The sequence below is a fragment of the Lipotes vexillifer genome, unplaced genomic scaffold (assembly GCF_000442215.2).
Source record: "Lipotes vexillifer unplaced genomic scaffold, Lipotes_vexillifer_v1.1 scaffold252, whole genome shotgun sequence".
In the NCBI taxonomy this organism is placed as follows: Eukaryota; Metazoa; Chordata; class Mammalia; order Artiodactyla; family Lipotidae; genus Lipotes; species Lipotes vexillifer.
In genome coordinates this window covers 1,356,718-1,377,379 of record NW_006773367.1, presented here as the reverse complement: position 1 = coordinate 1,377,379, position 20,662 = coordinate 1,356,718, and the positions used below count along the sequence as shown (strand labels likewise).

Here is a 20,662-nt window from a genome sequence, read left to right as displayed (position 1 = left end):
ATGGGTTTTGGTGTGAACATACAATTCATTTCTCTAGGGAAGATGTGACAGTCCACTCTGAGTGGCATCATTTTGTACCACCACAAAGAGGGGAAACCCTCTTAATCAGATGACATTCGACTTCAAAGGAAATCTGGAAACCAATCAGCCAGGCCACTCTCTTTATCTTGTAGCCATTTACTGGCCCAGAACTCCTAATATCCAGCCGCTACTCTTTCTATAATTATGTCTGAAGAATCATGGTTGATCTCCCATGTGGAAGACAAAACTGAGTTATTTATTGATGGCAACATGAAACATCAGGATCAAAGAAAGTTCCATTCTACAGTCCTCACAATTTCCAGAAGCTCTTAGGGAAGAAAAAGAAAGTTTTCCAATTTAGACCCTGGTGATGTCAAAATTAAAGTGTTCTGACATAGAAGCTCCTCTTCTAGGGCTGTATCTTACTGAAGCCCTCACACAAGCACATACACAAAGGTAAGGATCTTGGTGCAGCATTGTTTGAGGAGCAAATATTTCAAAAATATCTGACTGTCCACACGTGGGAAAGCAGTATGTCTCTGTGTGTCGACACGGATGTATTTCCCAGATGTTTTGCTGTGGAAGACACTTCTGATTGGTTGATTCAATATCAGCCCGACTCTCGCAGTAAAGCATCGTCATATGCCGTAAATCTGGCCAATGCTTCAAAAGTGGAAGGCTACTTGGGGTGGGGGTGCGGGGTAGGTAGAGGGTGTTTCTGGGGAACTATTTCTTTCCTAATAAAAGGGAGCGGATGTGGTTGCCCTTCTCCCCTCTTTCGGTCTTCAGATGTTCAGAGCTGTAGTGGCCGTTTTGTGCCCATGAGATGATAAGCTTGGAGGCAAAAGCCAGCCGACCGAGGATTACGGAGAAGAGACAGAGAGGGGTTCCTAATGGAACTTTTGACCAGCTAAATGAATGCCAGCTGCTGCCTCGGAGAAAATATGAGACTAATGAACCCCACATATTTAAATCACTCCACGTTTGCTATTACTTGCAACTAAACACATTCTGATTGAAGTAACTGTCAAAGGAAAATAATCAACTTGCACAGCAATGTGCATATTGTCCTATTTTGTAAAATGAAATTGTGTATCTATACATGATAGTTAACATACATCAACAAATTGGAAGGGTAATAACAACTAGCAAGTATTGAGCACCTACTATGACAGGCACATCTTATCACTTTAATCCTCACAACCACTCTGTCAGGTAGATGTTTTATTGTTATCACCATTTACAAGTGAGGAAACTGAGGCTTCAGGAGCTTTTCCAAACTGTACAACTAGCAGATGACTAGCCTGGGACTCAGAGCCAGGTGTCTCTGCCCCTAGAGAAAGTGCTTGGACCACCCTATGCAGACCTCCTCCCCTGTTTACAAATACAGACCCCCACCACCTCTAATGCAGTTATTTCTGGCAGTGGGTTGGAGGGTGGGCTGGCTCTGTAGTGTTTCCTTTTCAATAAGCAAGCATCATTTTTGCTATAAAAATGCAAATCTAGAGAAATTGAAAAAATAAAGAATTGATAAAATAACCCTAGTGCTAGGCACTAGGCATATTTTTTTCTTCCAGATTTGAATACCTATTATAAATATCCATCCAATCATACATGCTTTTTGGAATTTAAAAGCATCCTTTTCAAACATATGAAAGAACCCTGGCTAAGAAGTCCCAGGATTGCCATCATTTTGTTATGTGACCTATACCCCAGATAAGATATCTGCCAATCTGCCTCCTGCAATGTGAGGGAATGGGGCCCTGCGGTAGATACATGTGAAGAAACCTTTTGAGTCTTTGAATAAGAGGGTTTTATGGATCATTTTTTTTTTTGGGGGGGGGGGCTGGAATTCTCATCTCTTACCTTTACTAAACGGTTGCTTCTTAGGATCTTTAAAGAAGTTTCGTCAAGAAAAAGTAGGTCTGTGTTTCCCAGCTGCCCGGTTCTATTTACAGCTTGGCAGCCTTCAGATCAGCCAGGCCGAGAGGTTTCCTTGAGGACTCGCCCAGTTATCTCAACCACGTGGCCTGGGGCACTTTCCCTTAAAGGTCCTGGCATATCCAGTACAGATTTCTAATCAGCTCTGATACCGCAGAGCCACTGACCAGCCCTTAGAGGTAAGACTTTCTTCTGCAGGGAGAAAAGGATTTGAAAAACTACCTGCCGCAATGGGGGACAGAAGCCCCTTCGAAACGGACATGCTCACCCTGACCCGCTACGTTATGGAAAAGGGGCGTCAGGCCAAAGGCACCGGGGAGCTCACACAGCTGCTGAACTCCATGCTGACGGCCATCAAAGCCATCTCCTCGGCCGTGCGCAAGGCTGGCCTGGCCCATCTGTGAGTCTACCCCCTGGCGACACGCAGCAACGGGGTGGGGTGGGGTGGGGTGGGGCCCAGGTGCGGGTGGGCAGAGCTGTAGGTGCTTGGGCCAAAACGGGCTCAGAAGTATTAGCCCGTGCGCCCTGGAGGGAAGTTGCCTTTAAAGTTTCTGCCAGGTGTCCTTTGATAAAGGGTCCTTTGACTTGTTTCAAGAAAGAAACAAAATACTTGGAGACATGCTATGGAGAAAAAATATATAATTTTCCCAGTTACCATGTATTATAATGATAACAAGCTCAGGGGCTTGTTCCATTGAAACATATCCTGAGTTATCGTGACTTGTGCTTGCATTCTCACTGGCACAAAGCAACCGCCAGGAGACTTGAGAGGACGCTTGACGCCCTTTGCAGATATGAGTGTTTTATTACCATGACCTTTGCCCATCATAGTCATTAGGAGGTAGAAATCATTTACTGAATCCCAGGGCCCGTCGTCCATCTCCTTTCTCACCATCAAAGAGTCTTTTGCTTTTAAAACAATATTTTATTTCTTCTCTGTGACTCAATCTTCTCTCCACTTGGTGTGCAGGAAGCTGGGAGGTGCTGGGCCCGGGAGGAGGGAATGCAGAGCGTTCTTCCACTTTGCCCCCTTGGTGCTTTACCCAAGTTCATGCTACAGCTGCCAGTCCTCACAGCCAAGGGTCCAGTTTAAGTCTGTGGTGAAAAGAAGCAGTCTTTCTTTGGGCTTCCATTTTCCTGGTAGCAATTGCAGTGGAGGTCCTCTCAGAAGATGAACACACCAATTGTTGTTATTATTATTATTATTCCAAAATGAAGAAATAGCAAAGTCTAATAATTTGAAATATTTATTCTAACAACTTAGTACTTTTAACACAAAAAAATGTGATAATTGGGGCTTCCCTGGTGGCGCAGTGGTTGAGAGTCCGCCTGCCGATTCAGGGGACACGGGTTCGTGCCCCGGTCCGGGAAGGTCCCACATGCCGCGGAGCGGCTGGGCCCGTGAGCCATGGCTGCTGAGCCTGTGCGTCAGGAGCCTGAGCTCTGCAACGGGAAAGGCCACAACAGTGAGAGGCCCGCGTACCGCAGGGGGAAAAAAAAAAGTGATAATCACAGAGTTTATTTATATAATGCTTGGTGACTCAGTAATGAGCTCCAAGTTAAAGGTGATTGTGACTGGTTTTCCCCCTCTCTGTGTATTGCTATAACTGTACGAGTACCTCATTTGGCAATAATGGCCAGCTCTACCTTTAAAAACCTTCATGAACGTGAGACACAGCTACTTGCCTCTGTTCTGCTCCTATCTGGTGGTGAGCTGGGCTACGCATAGAGCAGTTTCCTGGATTGCCTGCTGACCTCTCAGTGTTACCCATGTTAATGGGCTCCCCAGTGCAGGGGGGCTGGGCTGGGCAGGGGCTGGTGTGGTGGGGTTGTGCTAATCGCTGCAGAACTCTGACTTTGTGGCCATGGAGTGTCCAGCGGACGTGGACTCAGCGACTGGATAATTCAGGTGCTCCTCTGACTTGGTTTTTTGTGCCATGTGATCATGGTCAATGATCTACTCTCGCTAGGGCCTGTAAAATTGTAAAACGGATTGGATACTAATAGCACCTAACTCGTAGGGCTAGTTGTAAAGCTTCGTAGGTGCATGTGATGATGATTTCGACAGTGCCAGCCCCGTAGTCAATGCTCCTTATTACTGTGGTTCCAAGCCCGAACCTGCGGAAATTTGCCGGCTAACAGGGCGATGTCGCTGAGCCACCACTAGGTGGCAGACGGAGCCCGTGGAAACAAGACGTCAGGATTTCGCATTTTCTCGGAGGCTGAGGCAGATGTCCTCCGTAAGGCAGAGACCACGTATTTTGCCAATTCAGGCGGCATCCTTGCCTGGGTGCCTCTGTAATAGATACCCAAGGTGTCAGTGGGAGAAGTCCATTGGCTGGAAATTCCTTCTTTCTAATAAGATGCTGAGATAATTTTAAGAGGATCCTGGAATTGCTTCTCAAAGAGCTAAAGAGCATGGGGGGTGGGGGACAGGGAACCCCCTATCCCAGAGCAATTCTGCTCATGAAAATGGGACTTTAACATATTCTTGCCACTTTCCCATTTAGGGGGCCTCAAGCCCCTCATTCCTTTGCTTCCTCTTTTTGGGAGGACATTTCTAGGCACCTGCTCAATAAATGCAAAACGGATCAGAAAGTCTCATATTTTTCTTCTTTTTTCTCTGCTCCTTGCTGTAGGAAGAAGGGAATGCTAGAATACCACCCCTGGAATCCTCTCCACGGCTTTCTAATGTCAAAACAGCAGAACAATCCATTAAAAAATTATCAGTAAAGCTTAAATGTTAGTTAAGGTCTAAAAAATAGTCTTACGGGTTAAAAAGCACTTTTCTGCCCATGATCTAACTTGGAGCAGTTGTCAGGTGACTAGATCTCATTGTGACGATCTTCCATTCTTTCTGAAAGGAGGGGTGTGGATGGTGGGAGGGGGTAGGCAGAGAAGAATGCCCCGCACCTGCAGGGAGGGTGCAGAGGGTGGGTTGAGGGGCGGGGTTTGTGTGGCGGTGGAGGAAGTGTTTGCAAAGCACAGGACACAGAGCCTGTTTCTCCAACACCCACAGGCCTCGGGCACCCCAGCTCTTCGTTCTCCGGTAGAAGCCGTATCAAGATTCCAGTTAAACAACAGGATTGGGTTTGTGGACCCTTTAAATTCTGATGCAACTTAACCCAGTTTTGTGGTTGCTGTTGTGTGTTTGTTTGCTTTTATTTTGAACCAGAAGGTACAGTCTTTGAGATGAGGCCACCAGTATTGTTTTTCAAAGCAGATCTCATCACATCAGACATCAAGTGATGGGGGGATCTGTGGGGGAGGGGAGAGGCTGTCAATCAGGGAAAAGGTTGGGAAATGAGCTGTCCCCGACCCCGGCTTAGGGTGAATCAGTGCGTCTCAACCCTGGCTACCTGTTAGAGCAGCCTGAGGATTGCTTCAACAAATAAATGGCGTTAACAAAAAGGAGAGGGGGGGAATTACTTTTCTGCCATCCATTCTTCATAATTCAGTGAACATATATTGAGCGTCTGAGCACTGTGGAAACAAGTACAGTGAGTCACAGCTCTTGCCTTCGGTGAGCAGATAATCCAGGAGGAAGGACATTCCCACAAACAGATTGTGAACTGCTCTGGAAGGGCTGACAAGGCTGTATCTGGTGTGTGTGGCACCAGGGAAGCTTCTGGAAGAAGTTAGGAGGGCAAGTAGAAGAAAGCTGTCTGTGGGCAGAAAGCACTCCCATGGGGGGTATACCATGAGTGAAGGGGGAGAGGAGAGAAGCAGCTTGCTGGGTGCTGGTGGCCTCAGGACCTTGGTGGCTGTTGGCATGAGAAGGACTTGAGGTGGGTGGTAGCCATGTGGCTCACGGAGAGAAGAGCATGGGGGGTGGGGGACAGGGAACCCAGGGGTCTGTGTAAGGCAGGTGTGTGCCCGTTGGGTTCCAGAGGCTGAGACTGAGGGTGAGAGGGCCAAGAGGCAAGGCCAGTGTGGGACCAGGCCTTCCTTGGTGCGGCCTGAAACCCACTGTGGAGGACCTGGAGACTCTGGGAGAGACAGGGGTGATCTGACTGATTTTAGAAGGATCCCACCCACGAGGGTGGGAGCTGGAGACTTTTTTTTTTTTTTTTTAGCCGAGCCACGCATCTTTCAGGATCTTAGTTCCCCAACCAGGGATCAGACCCGGGCCTGGGGAAGTGAAAGCACTGAGTCCTAACCACGGGACCCCCAGGGAATTCCCTGGAGATCTTTGCATAGCAATCCTCTAAAACACAAAGCCTCCAGATAGAATTCTTACAGCAGTGTTCATTCTTACATTGCTTGGAATGGTGGTAAAGAATCAAATTAAACTAGTTAAGTCTGTCCCCCACTTTCCTTCTTATTCAAGTAATGCCAAGCTACAGCAGAGCAAATTTTAATTCAGCCCAGCAGGCCACTATTTGAGGATAATCAACAAATACTAGAAATTCCCGGGCTGGAAAGCCACGGTCTTTTACTTTTTAGAGTTATTAATTATGGCGCTGTGTCTGACTTCATGAATTCTCTCTCCCAGGGCCGGGGGCAGGGTTGCTCGTTAGTAAGATTGAATTCTGGTTAATGTTTACTGGGACGACGAGGGACTTAGGACAATATCCCTGAGGTGTAAAGGAAGCAAGAGTAAGAACCAGTGCTGAGACAGGACTCACTTGGTCATATTTATAATTTGGAGACTCTGGAGCCATGAAGGGAAAAGAGAGATACAGGGGAGGTATCTTGGCATCTGGGCATCTTTGCTGGCGTCCAGGCTCCCTTCCTGATTTCCTCCAATCTTTTGTCTTCTTAGGTACGGAATCGCAGGAAGCGTGAACGTGACAGGGGATGAGGTGAAGAAACTGGACGTGTTATCCAATTCCCTGGTGATCAACATGCTCCAGTCCTCCTACAGCACCTGCGTCCTGGTCTCGGAAGAGAATAAAGACGCACTTATCACCGCCCAGGAGAAGAGGGTGAGTGTGGCAGCCTTGCTGAAGTTCCTCTACTCACCAGTAGAGGGCGAAACTGAGTTGGGAAGACTCTGGTTGCCTTGCTTTTTTTTTTTTTTATTTCTGGTATTTTCCTCTATTGCTTAATTTTTTATTTTCTGGAAACAAGCAAGGGATTACATGCTTCTTTAGTTGGAATCCTTATGCTGTCTAGTCAAACAGACTCTGTAATAGGGCAGTGATTCATTCAGGAAATAGAGTGCTTTACTGTAACTTCTCAGTGGATGGGGTTCATCATGGGTTTTCACTTACTGTACTGGTAACAAGTCCCAACATTTTGGAGCGCTTGAAAATCCAGTCCAGTAAAAAGTAGAGTTCCTGTGGTACTATACCGTCTCTTAATCTTCTCATCCCCACTATACTCCCAGCCCCTTCCCCAAGGGGGTTTGGTTTCAGCAGAGATTCCTTCATGCCTGACAAACTGTTAGACTAAAGCATAAAAGAATTCGTAAAGATCGTTGCTCTGGCCTTAATGCAATGGCAAACTTGGTTAGTGCAGGGCATGACTGGGGAGGGTCTATATTCACTATGTTTTCACAGTTTATTAAAAAAAAAAAAAAAGCTGGTGGCCAAAATATTCAACCCATATTCAGCTGCCGTACAGTAATGCCAAAGAAACGCTAAGACTGTTGGCCTTTGTTTTGTACAGTGGGTCCTGGAGACAAGGTGCCATTTCCTTGTGATTAGCTGAAAGGATGGAAAAAGTAAAGTAAAGCCAAATTTACTGAACACTTGCTGTATGGTGGGGACTATGCCAAAGCACGTTATACTTGTTGTCTCACATAATTAGGCTAAGTCACACCTATTATTTTCAACTTTCAACTTCCACCGATATGACCCTTGACTATCTCTCTGATCAAATCTCACGTTTTCTTTCCCCGTTGGCCTGAGCTACACAGGTCTTCACGCTAGTTCTTGAATACTCCTTGCTTGTTCCCACATCAGCTCGTGAACCTTCTCCAGCATATGCTTGATGTTCAACAAATATCTGTTGAATGCATACATGTGTGAAATGAATGGGCTGAATTGGCTTATCTACAGGGAGAATGGGGAATTTCCAAGTTTATGAATTCCACTGCCCTTCCTGCTTCACCTGCTGTTGAACAAGGAAAAAAGAAAGGAGAAAAGGAAGAAAGAAAGAAAGAAAGAGAAAGAAAGAAAGAAAGAAAGGAAAAAAGGGAAAGAAAGAAAGGAAGAAAGCTCACATTAAGCTAGGGCATTACTCATTGGAAAGTCAGGGGAAAGGAGTTTAGTGGTGGGAAAAATGACTCCCATTTTACTTGATACTTGATCACCAGTGTTTAATTAGCCAGGACACCCCAGTCCCCAACACTAAGGCTCTCACAGAACCTTGCACATAGGAGGCCTGTAAAAAGTATCTGGTGTTTTCTTTCCCCCGAGCTGCCGGCAACAGCAGCGTGAGTGGGCATGAGGGACATGGTATCTCAAGACCCCACCTACTCTGTCTCTGGTCTTCACATCAGCAAGGTAGGGTGGATGCAGCAAAACCCAGAGGAGTATTTTTATTCTCCTGATGTAGTCATACATACCAGCTATTTTAATAAGACAGACCCGGAGGCCCTGGGACATTGTTCTGAGATTTTCTTTCAGTAAAATTGTGCTAAAATGAAAAAAGCCTCTCTGGGGAGAGGCTCCGAAGTATCAGTAAATCAGTAGCCGACCTTACTGTGGACGTGGGTAGGGCTTGTCCAAGGTCGTCTTCAGCTTCTCCACCTCTTCCCTGCAAGGTGCCCATTTCAGACCTGGTTTCCTCTCACACCCTCAGCAGCTCTGAGTCCCCACTGGTCCCAGGGAGGCGGGGAGGGCGGAGCCAGGGCGGATGGGCGGAGAGCTATTTGGAGGTGGGTGGGACCTCCGTCACCCACTGTGGGTGTCAACTCATCTGTTTATGGGCAGGCGGGCTCTGAGCTGCACAGTTAATGTGTGCTGATACCCTCTGCACTCCTTAAGTAATTGCATTTTTTGACAAGTATATCCCTTTGCTCTGAATCGCTTTTGGTGTAGTGTTGTCTGACATACACAGCCACGTACACAGAGTGTGTTGCTCAGAAGGTGACCTGATCAGGTGTTCTGCCCTCTGTGCATGTAGGGGAAATACGTGGTCTGCTTTGACCCACTGGATGGATCTTCGAACATCGACTGCCTGGCCTCCATTGGAACCATATTTGCCATCTACAGAAAGGTGAGTAAACAGTATGCTCTTTAACATGTCCTTCCTCTGGTGGTTCCAAACGTTCCTGGGCTGGGAGCCACGAGTCTGGAGTTCTAACCTCGGTCCTCCCACTAACCGGACACACCGTGGCAGGCAAGCCATGAACCTCGCTCTGCCTCGGGCTGCTCATTGAATACCCGAATCGGTCATTTCCTTCAGTCCTGTTCTCAGCGTTCCTAGGAAGGGAGGGTGAGCTGATAGATGGGGCCTTGTTTTAAAAATCTGGAGGCAACACAAATGCCAGACGTGGAATTAGGTTCCTGGTGGCATCTGAAGGCCCCTCTGTTCCTTCCTTGTGTATCTTAAATCTTACTGCATTTGCTTTCTGTTGCTGCTGTAACAATTCACCACACATTTAGAGGCTTAAAACAACCTCCATTAATTATCGCCCAGTTCTTGGGTCAGAAGTTTGGCAGGCATGGCTAGTTTCTCTGGCTTGTAAGGCCAAAATCTTGGTGTCAGCCAGCCTGGCATCCTATTGAGAAGAATTCGCTTCCAGGCTCACTTAGGCCGTTGGCAAAATTCACCGAAACGGTCAACATCCATCCCCACACACAGTTAAAATTTGTGTGTGTGTGTGTGAGTGTGTGAATTTGTGTGTGTGTGTGTGTGTGTGTGTGATGAGGACTTTTAAGATCTACTCTCACAGCCACTTTCAAATAGACAATACAGTATTTTTTTTAAACATTTTTTTTGGAGTATAATTGCTTTAAAATGGTGTGTTAGTTTCTGCTTTATAACAAAGTGAATCAGCTATACATATACATATATCCCCATATCTCCTCCCTCTTGCATCTCCCTCCCACCATCCCTATCCCACCCCTCTAGGTGGACACAAAGCACTGAGCTGATCTCCCTGTGCTATGCGGCTGCTTCCCATTAGCTATCTATTTCACATTTGGTAGTGTATATAAGTCCATGCCACTCTCTCACTTCATCCCAGCTTACCCTTACCACTCCCCATCTCCTCAAGTCCATTCTGTACATCTGCATCTTTATTCCTATCCTGTCCCTAGGTTCTTCAGAACCATTTTCTTTTTTTTTAGATTCCATATATATGTGTTAGCATACAGTATTGTTTTTCTATTTCTGACTTACTTCAGCCTGTATGACAGACTCTAGGTCCATCCACCTCACTACAAATAACTCAATTTCGTTTCTTTTTATGGCTGAGTAATATTCCATTGTATATATGTGCCACATCTTCTTTATCCATTCATTTGTCGATGGACGCTTAGGTTGCTTCCATGTCCTGGCTATTGTAAATAGAGCTGCAATGAACATTGTGGTACATGACTCTTTTTGAATTATCGTTTTCTCAAGGTATATGCCCAGTAGTGGGATTTCTGGGTTGTATGGTAGTTCTATTTTTAGTTTCTTAAGGAACCACCATACTGTTCTTCACAGTGGCTGTATCAATTTACATTGCCATCAACAGTGCAAGAGGGTTCCCTTTTCTCCACACCCTCTCCAGCATTTATTGTTTGTAGATTTTTTGATGATGACCATTCTGACTAGTGTGAGGTGATATGTCATTGTAGTTTTGATTTGCATTTCTCTAATGATTAGTGATGTTGAGCATTCTTTCATGTGTTTGTTGGCTGTCTGTATAAGATTCTTCTTTGGAGAAATGTCAATTTAGGTCTTCTGCCCATTTTTGGATTGGGTTGTTGGTTTTTTTGATATTGAGCTGCATGAGCTGCTTGTAAATTTTGGAGATTAGTCCTTTGTCAGTTGCTTCATTTACAAATATTTTCTCCCATTCTGAGGGTTGTCTTTTCATCTTGTTTATGTTTTCCTTCGGTGTGCAAAAGCTTTTAAGTTACATTAGGTCCCGTTTGTTTATTTTTGTTTTTATTTCCATTTCTCCAGGAGGTGGGTCAAAAAGGATCTTGCTGTGATTTATGTCATAGAGTGTTCTGCCTATGTTTTCCTCTAAGAGTTTGATGGTGTCTGGCCCTACATTTAGGTCTTTAATCCATTTTGAGTTTATTTTTGTGTATGGTGTTAGGGAGTGTTCTAATTTCATTCTTTTACATGTAGCTGTCCAGTTTTCCCAGCACCACTTATTGAAGAGGCTGTCTTTTGTCCATTGTCTATTCTTGCCACCTTTATCAAAGATAAGATGACCATATGTGCATGGGTTTATCTCTGGGCTTTTTATCCTGTTCCATTGATCTATCTTTCTGTTTTTGTGCCAGTACCATACTGTCTTGATTACTGTAGCTTTGTAGTATAGTCTGAAGTCTGGGAGCCTGACTCCTCCAGCTCCGTTTTTCTTTCTCAAGATTGCTTTGGCTATTCGGGGTCTTTTGTGTTTCCATACAAATTGTGAAAATTTTTGTTCTAGTTCTGCGAAAAATTCCATTGGTAGTTTGATAAGGATTGCATTGAATGTGTAGATTGCTTTGGGTAGTATAGTCATTTTCACAATGTTAGTTCTTCCAAGCCAAGAACATGGTACATCTCTCCATCTGTTTGTATCATCTTTAACTCCTTTCATCAGTGTCTTATAGTTTTCTTCACACAGGTCTTCTGTCTCCTTAGGTAGGCTTATTACAAGGTATTTTATTCTTTTTGTTGCAGTGGTAAATGGGAGTGTTTCCTCAATTTCTCTTTCAGGTTTTCATCATTGGTGTATAGGAGTGCAACAGATTTCTGTGCATTAATTTTTTATCCTGGTACTTTACCAAATTCATTGATTAGCTCTAGTAGTTTTCTGGTAACATCTTTAGGATTCTCTATGTATAGTACCTTGTCATCTGCAAACAGTGACAGCTTTACTTCTTCTTTTCTGATTTGGATTCCTTTGATTTCTTTTTCTTCTCTGATTGCTGTGGCTAAAATTTCCAAAACTATGTTGAATAATAGTGGTGAGAGTGGGCAACCTTGTCTTGTTCCTGATCTTAGTGGAAATGGTTTCAGGTTTTCACCGTTAAGAATGATGTTGGGCTTCCCTGTTGGCGCAGTGGTTGAGAGTCCGCCTGCCGATGCAGGGGACACGGGTTCGTGCCCCGGTCCAGGAAGATCCCACATGCCGCGGAGCGGCTGGGCCTGTGATCCATGGCCGCTGAGCCTGTGCATTCAGAGCCTGTGCTCTGCAACTGGAGAGGCCTGCGTACCGCAAAAAAAAAAAAAAAAAGAATGATGTTGGCTGTGGGTTTGTCATATATGGACTTTATTATGTTGAGGTAATTTCCCTCTCTGCCTACTTTCTGGAGGATTTTTATCATAAATTGGTGTTGAATTTTGTTGAAAGCTTTTTCTGCATCTATTGAGATGATCATATGGTTTTTCTCCTTCAATTTGTTAATATGGTGTATCACATTGATGGGTTTGCATATATTGAAGAATCCTTGCATTCCTGGGATAAACCCCTCTTGATCATGGTGTATGATCCTTTTAATGTGCTGTTGGATTTTGTTTGCTAGTATTTTGTTGAAGATTTTTGCATCTATGTTCAGTGATATTGGCCTGTAGTTTTCTTTCTTTGTGGCATCTTTGTCTTGTTTTGGTTTCAGGGTGATGGTGGCCTCATAGAATGAGTTTGGGAGTGTTCCTCCCTGTGCTATATTTTGGAAGAGTTTGAGAAGGATAGGTGTTAGCTCTTCTCTAAATGTTTGATAGAATTTGCCTGTGAAGCCATCTCGTCCTGGGCTTTTGTTTGTTGGAAGATTTTTTAATCACAGTTTTAATTTCAGTGCTTGTGATTGGTCTGTTTATATTTCCTATTTCTTCTTGGTTTAGTCTTGAAATGTTGTGCTCTTCTAAGACTGTGTCCATTTCACCAGGTTGTCCATTTTATTGGCATAGAGTTGCTTGTAGTAATCCCTCATGATCCTTTGTATTTCTGCAGTGTCAGTTGTTACTTCTCCTTTTTCATTTCTGATTCTATTGATTTGAATCTTCTCCCTTTTTTTCTTGATGAGTCTGGTTAATGGTTTATCAGTTTTGTTTATCTTCTCAAAGAACCACTTTTAGTTTTATTGCTCTTAGCTATTGTTTCCTTCATTTCTTTTCCATTTATTTCTGATCTTATCTTTATAATTTCTTTCCTTCTGCTAACTTTGGGGTTTTTTTGTTCTTCTTTCTCTAATTGCTTTAGGTGTAAGGTTAGGTTGTTTATTTGAGATGTTTCTTGTTTCTTGAGGTAGGATTGTATGGCTATAAACTTCCCTCTTAGAACTGCTTTTGCTGCATCCCATAGGTTTTGGGTTGTCTTGTTTTCATTGTCATTTGTTTCGTGGTATTTTTTGATTTCCTCAGTGATCTCTTGATTATTAAGTAGTATATTGTGTAGCTTCCATGTATTTGTATTTTTGTACAGATTTTTTCCTGTAATTGGTATCTAGTCTCATAGCATTGTGGTCAGAAAAGATAGTTGATACGATTTCAATTTTCTTAAATTTACCAAGGCTTGATTTGTGATCCAAGATATGATCTATCCTGGATTATGTTCCATGAGCAGTTGAGAAGAAAGTGTGACAACATGGTATTATTAACTCTAGTCCCGATGCCGTACATTACATCCCCAGGACTTACTCATCTTATAATTGGAAGTCTGTACCTTTGACCACCTTCACTCATTTCACCTACCCCACCCCTTGCTTCTGGAAACTACCAATCTGTTCTCTGTATCTATGAGCTTTTTTTTTTTTTTTAGAGTCCACATGTAAGTGAGATCATACAGTGTTTGTCCTTCTCTGACTTATTTCACTTAGCATAATGCCCTCAAAGTCCATCCATATTGTCATGAATGGCAGGATTTCCTTTTTTTTTATTGCTGCATTTTATGTATATATATATATGTGAAAGAGTGATTTCATGTCCTTCAGGTATATACCCAGAGGTGTAATTGCTGGATCTTATATAGCTCTATATTTAATTTTTGGAAGAACCTCAATACTGTTTCCCATAGTGGCTTCATGAATTTACATTCCTACAAGCAGTGCCCGAGGATTCCCTTCTCTCCACATCCTCACCAACACTTTTTATTGCTGATCTTTTTGATATCAGTCATTCTGACAGGTGTGAGGTGATATCTCATTGTGGTTTTGATTTGCATTTCCCTGATGATTAGTGATGTTGAGCACCTTTTCATATACCCGTTGGCCCTTTGTATGCCTCCTTTGGAAAAATGTCTATTCAATCAGATCATTTGTTTTTTTGCCATTGAGTTGTGTGAGTTCTTTGTATATTTTGGATATTAATCCCTTATTCTATGTATGATCTCCAAATATTTTTTTCTTTTTCATTTTGTTGATGGTCTTAATAGCTTCTTAAAGCCAACTGATTTAAAAACAAAGAGGAATAATGAGGGAGGCTCTGCATGTGTGTGGACAGGGAGTATGTCGGAAATCTCTGTATCTTTCTCACAATTTTTCTGTGACCCTAAAACTCTTCTCAAAAAAATGAAGTCTTTGAAACAAAAAAAGAGGAATATTACTATACATAATATGGGATATTCACACTTGAATTTTGGTGATTTTGAATACAGAGATTTTGTCTTAAAATTCAAATAAACCAGAGGCTTTGAAGGCTAGTCCAAATAACCATAGATTTTCTCTGATACTGTTTCTAAAGAAGGGGGGAAAGTTTGAGAAACGAAAGAGACATGAAGAGAAAGCTTTGTGATGCTTAAGCAATATCTAATGAGGGAGCAGCTTGCTTCAGAGACCTCACGGGGCTGTCACAGCCTCTTAGAACCTTATCAAAGCCAGGGATGATGCCCGTTTCTGACCAGGATTTCTGTGATTTTCTATAAGCATCAAGATAGAAGTTTCAGGACTCTCAGAGAACTGTCAAAAGTATTTTCTTCCCCTTATCTCTGAGGAGCATTGGTAAACACCCTTCAGGATGTCCCATACTGCTTTCAGCTCCCTGTTCTATGATTTTCCTTTTTCTTGAAGTTGACATTTTCCATTTCCAACAGTCACAGATTAGACAAAGTGCAAACTCTCTCCCTTCAAGACATCCAGAACTTTTGGATACAATATATCATCCTTTAAATTCGTGGCTGAGCTCATTGAAATGAACAAGCAATAAACACAAGTTAAGGGGCGGGGGACCAGAATCACAGAAAACTGAAAACCAGAGGCTTAAAAGGAGGACTGAGGGAGTCGTCCTGATGGGAGGAGCTGGTCTTGTTGATCTGAGTAAATCAAGAGTGTGGGTTTTAACACCCCTACAGGGTCAGGAGACCCCATCTCCCATTATTATGGGTAAGTCAACCTCACCAAAATTCTACTCTTTTACTGACATAAGGATACATAGACCAGTGGAACACAAAAGAGAGCCTAGAGATAAACCCACACTCGAATGATTGCCTTATTTATGAAAAGGCAATACTGAAGTTTAATTTGTACAGTATGATCCCTTCAATAAGTGATGCTGGTTCAGGTGAATATCGGCATGAGAAAAAATGAACTTGACTCCTACTTAACACCATACACAAAGATTAATTAAAGACCAGAGACTTCACTGTAAAAAGTAAAGCTATAAATCTCCTAGAAAAAAACCCACAGGAGAATATCTTCATGCCTTTGGGGAAGGTAAAGATTTTTTAAACAGGACATAAAAAGTACTAACCATGAAGGAAAAGGCTAGTAAACTGGGCTTCATTGAAACTAAGAACTTTTGTTCTTCAAAAGACAACATTAAGGATGGATCTAGAGATTGTCATACTGAGTGAAGTAAGTCAGACAAAAATAAATATCACATGATATTGCTTATATGTGGTACAAATGAACCTATTTACAAAACAGAAATAGGATCACAGATGTAGAAAACACACTTATGGTTACCAAGGGGGAAGGGGAGGGAGGGGTAAATTGGGAGATTGGGATTGACATATACACACTACTATATATAAAATAGATAACTAATAAGAACCTGCTATATAGCACAGGGCACTCTACTCAATACTCAATAATGACCGATATGGGAATAGAATCTAAAAAAGAGTGGATATATGTATACGTATAAGTGATTCACTTTGCTGTACAGCAGAAAGTAACACAACATTGTAAATCAACTATACTCTAATAAAAATTAATTAAAAAAAGACAACATTAAGAGAGTAAAAAGGCAACTACAGACAGATGGAAAAATTTTCAATGCATACATCCAACAGAGAACTCATATACAGAATAAATAAAGAACTCCTACAAATCAATAAAAAATACTGTAAATCTTATCAAAGGAATGGGCAAAAGACTTGAACAGGAACTTCAAAAAAGAGATTTTTTTTCCCCCAGCTTGTTAATAAGCCCATGAGAGATGCTCAACATCATTAGTCATCAGGGAAATGGACATGGAAACAGCACTGAGACATCATTTACCACCCGCCCCCAACCAGAGTGGCTAAAATTAAAAAGACTAACCATACCAACTGTAGATGAAGAAACTGGAATTCTAATATATTGGTGGTGGGAGTAGAAAATGATACAAACACTTCAGAAAAATTTGATAGCACCTGCTAGTATTAAACATATACTGATACACTACGGCCCAGCAAGTCCACTCCTGGAGTGCACCCAGGCTAAATGGGTGCCTGTGTTTGCCAAAAGATGTGTACAAATTATTCATAAAAGACCCAAACTGAAAAAGATCAAAAAGTGTATCAACATAAGAATGGATAAATAAACTGTGATATAGTCAAACGACAAAAAGCTACATAGCAATGCAAAAGAACAAACTATTGCTATGTGCAACAACACAGATAAAATCACAAAGACATATGTTGTGAAACATAAGCCAGATACAAAAGAACACATGCTTTGTAATTTCATTTATATGAAGTTCCAAAACAGTCAAAGCTAATTATTCTTTTAATGTCCAGATGATAAAGGCCAGAATAGAGGTTACCTTGGGGGAGGTGATAGTGTGGCTGGAAATATTCTATAAATTGATCTTAGGGGCTTCCCTGGTGGCGCAGTGGTTGAGAGTCCGCCTGCCGATGCAGGGGACACGGGTTTGTGCCCCGGTCCGGGAGGATCCCGCATGCCGCGGAGCGGCTGGGCCCGTGAGCCATGGCCGCTGGGCCTGCACGGCCGGAGCCTGTGCTCCCCAGCAGGAGAGGCCACAACAGTGAGAGGCCCGCGTACTGCAAAAAAAAATAAACAAAAAACAAACAAAAAAACCACCACCACAACAGTAGCAGCAACAAAAATCCTAGGAGTAAGTGAGCTTACAAGGCATGGCTTTCTTAAGATAATTGATCTTAGTAGTTACATCGGTATGTACTATATATATGTAAAAATTCATCAAACTGCATAGTTAAGATTTGTGTGATTTGCTATATGTAATTTATACCTCAATTAAAAGAAAAATAATCAACTTTCCCATACCTTCTACCACCAAACACCACTGCCTTTATATGTGACAGGGAAGTAGGAAGTAGGGAAAAATATAGAGATTTGAGAAAGATAACACTAAATCATTTGTAAACTCCTCAGAGATTTTTGAGAAAAGTGTCATGGCAATGGAGAATACTAACATGAAATGTATTTTAGGAGTTCCAAGACCATATTGGAGGGAAAACGAGAGTTGAAACTTTCCTTTTTCCAGGCACTGAAATAAGTTACAGATGCGTTGTAAATTTGGTGGAGAGGTGGGGAATAAAACCAGAAAAAAAGTGTAGAATATTTGTCTAATCTTGTCTTGATGTAGGAGAAATTCTGTCTAAACATGAAGACAAGAGAAGAAAATAATTAGGCTGTAATGAATAGTTTTAATTACCAAAAAAACTTCAAAAAAAAAGACACTATAAATAAAATTAAAAGGCAGATGACAATTGAGGAAAATGTTTGTAACATATAAGGTATTTATATCTTTCATATATAAAAAGCTGTTAAAATTAACAATAAGAAGATGAGTACCCTGATAGAAATAAAAATGGTCAATAAATACATAAAAATTTATTTTATTAATTATACAAAATGGAAATTAAAGCAGATGTCTTTTTTTGCACCTATCAAATGGGCCAAGTTGAAAAGACAATACTATCTTATGTTTATCAGGTTCTGCACAGCAACTTTTCAATATGTATCAAAAGTATTTTACCCAATACTTTTATTATTTGGAATTTCTCTTGGGAAAATAATCAGAGAAACATGTTTATGCCCTAGATTTTTCATCTCAGAGTCGTTCTGATATTTTAAAACATTTGGAGACATCAAAAGGATAATATAATACTATAACTAACTCTACACACATAAATTTGATAACTTAGATGAGGTAGACCAATTTTTTAAAAAGCACACTGCTATTACTCACTCAGTATGAAACAGATAACTTGAACAGCCCTATAATTACTAAGAAAATAGAGTTCAAAAGAGATATCTCTAGGCCCAGATGGTTTCACTGGAGAATTATACCAAATGATTAAAGATGATTCAGTCTCTTCTAGAAAAGAGAAGGGAAAGGAATACTTCCCAGTTTATTTTCTAAAGCCAGCATTACGCAGATACCAAAACCAGATGAAGACAGTTCAGAAAGGAAAACTACAGACCAATATCTCTCATGAATAGATAAAAAAATCTTCAACAAAATATTAACAAATAAAGTTCAACAATGCATAAAAAGAATTATATACCATGAGTAAGTGGGTTTACTCCAGTGATGGAAAGCTGGTTCAATATTCAAAAATCAGTCAGTGTAATCCACCACATCAACAAGCTTAAAGAAGAAAAATCACAGAATCATGTCCATCAGTGAAGAACAACCATTTGACAAAATTCAACACTCAGTTATAAAACAAAACAAAACAAACAAACAAACAAAAACTCTCAGGAAGCAAGAAATAGAGAGGAAACTTCCCTCAACTTGATAAAGAACATCCATAAAAAGACAACAGCTAACATTATATTTAACAGTGAAAGACAAAATGCTTTTTCTCTAAAATCAAGAACAAGGGAAAGATGTCCAATCTCACCACTGTTATTCAACATAATGCTGAAAGAGCTAGCCAGGGCAGTGAGACCAGAAAAAGGAATAAAACCATACAGATTGGAATGAAAAACTGTCGATAGGATGGTCCATGTAGAGAACTCCTAAGGAATCTACAAACACCAAAACCAAAGCCGGCTTACTAGAACTAATAAGTGAGTTCAGCAAGGTCACAGGGTACAAAATCAACATACAAAAATCAATTGGATTTCTATATATCAGCAATAAACGTATGGTAACTAAACTTTAAAATATGATACAATTTACAGTTACTCAAAAAAAAAAAGGAAGAGTAATTCTACCAGTAATTACTGATGAAAGTAATCAAATAATCTCTCTTGTGTAGAGAAACATACCATGTTCATGGCTTGGAAGACTCAACATTGTAAAGGATGTTAATTCTCCCCAAGCTGATATATGTATAGGTTTGGCTCAATTTCTCTCAAAATCCTGGCAAGATATTTTGTAGATATAGATAAGGTTATTCTAAAAGTTAAGAATATATGATATTAACAGAGGGATAGACACATGTTCAGTGGAACAGAACAGAGAACCCAAAAATGGTTTCACACAATTTATGGCTAACAGCTTTTGACAAAGTTGTGAAAACAATTCAATGGAAAAAGGAGTATTTTCAACAATTAATGCTGCAGTGACTGTATATCCACAGAGGGAAAAAAAAAGAACTCAACCTAAACTTTATACCAAAATCATCTCAAAATAGATTACAGGTTTAAAGGTAAAACTTTATTTTTTATTATTTTTTTTGGCTCTGCCGCACGGCTTGTGGGATTTCAGTTCCCCGACCAGAGATTGAACCCGGGCCACGGCAGTGAAAGGCTGGAATCCTAACCACTGCACCACCAGGGAAGTCCCTCCTTGCCTTTTTGAGCACAAGGAAGTAGGGAGGGACGAGCCCTTCAAGAGATACCTGGAAAAGTAGGTTGTGAAATCCAGTCTCAGGTGTGGCTCTGCCCCTCCATCAAGGACATTCGCTCTTCCTTCGTCAGCATGCCTGCCTTGCCCTGTCTCTCTGAATTCCCATTCCCATTGTCACTGTTAGTGCTGCTGGCCAAAGAGAGAGACTTCCTCAAGAAAATGTCCAGAACTGTAGACTTGGGGACAGACAGGGGCAGTGTCTTCAAGGGGCAGCGCATGGATGGTGACGAGCTCTGGGCCCAGCTGCCTGGGTTGACTCCAGCTCCTTTTGATGTTGGGTGAGTTATCCAGTCGCTCAGGCTCTGAGTTCTTCATCTGAACGATGGAGGTCATAACGGTACCTACCTTGGAGTGCTGTAGTGTATGTAGAATGAGGTACTGCACAAAATCAGAGCTCAATGACCTTGGTCGTTATAATCATCAAGGAGCATGGGTTATGATTTTTAAGAGAAGGTGTAGTTTTAGCACTTTGGGGTGCTGTTCTTGGCAGGATGGAGACAAATACGTTCAGAAAACAGGGAAAAGTCCAAGAATGGCCTTTGCAATGGTTCAGCTAGAACCATTCATTAACATGGCAACGTGTTTCCTCCAGATGCATTTGTTGTGGCTTGAAATT

The 20,662-nt window shown here is 41.8% G+C and overlaps 1 protein-coding gene across 1 annotated transcript in view; it reads left to right on the top strand.

The window, feature by feature from the left end:
- The first annotated feature begins 2,192 nt into the window (after nt 1-2,192).
- The window catches only part of FBP2 (fructose-bisphosphatase 2), a 36,292-nt gene continuing 17,822 nt past the window's right edge, over nt 2,193-20,662 (top strand). The window contains exons 1-3 of the mRNA XM_007448283.1: nt 2,193-2,362; nt 6,728-6,890; nt 9,037-9,129. Of these exons, the coding sequence (XP_007448345.1) occupies nt 2,193-2,362; nt 6,728-6,890; nt 9,037-9,129 (426 nt within the window). The remainder of the gene's footprint in view (nt 2,363-6,727; nt 6,891-9,036; nt 9,130-20,662) is intronic.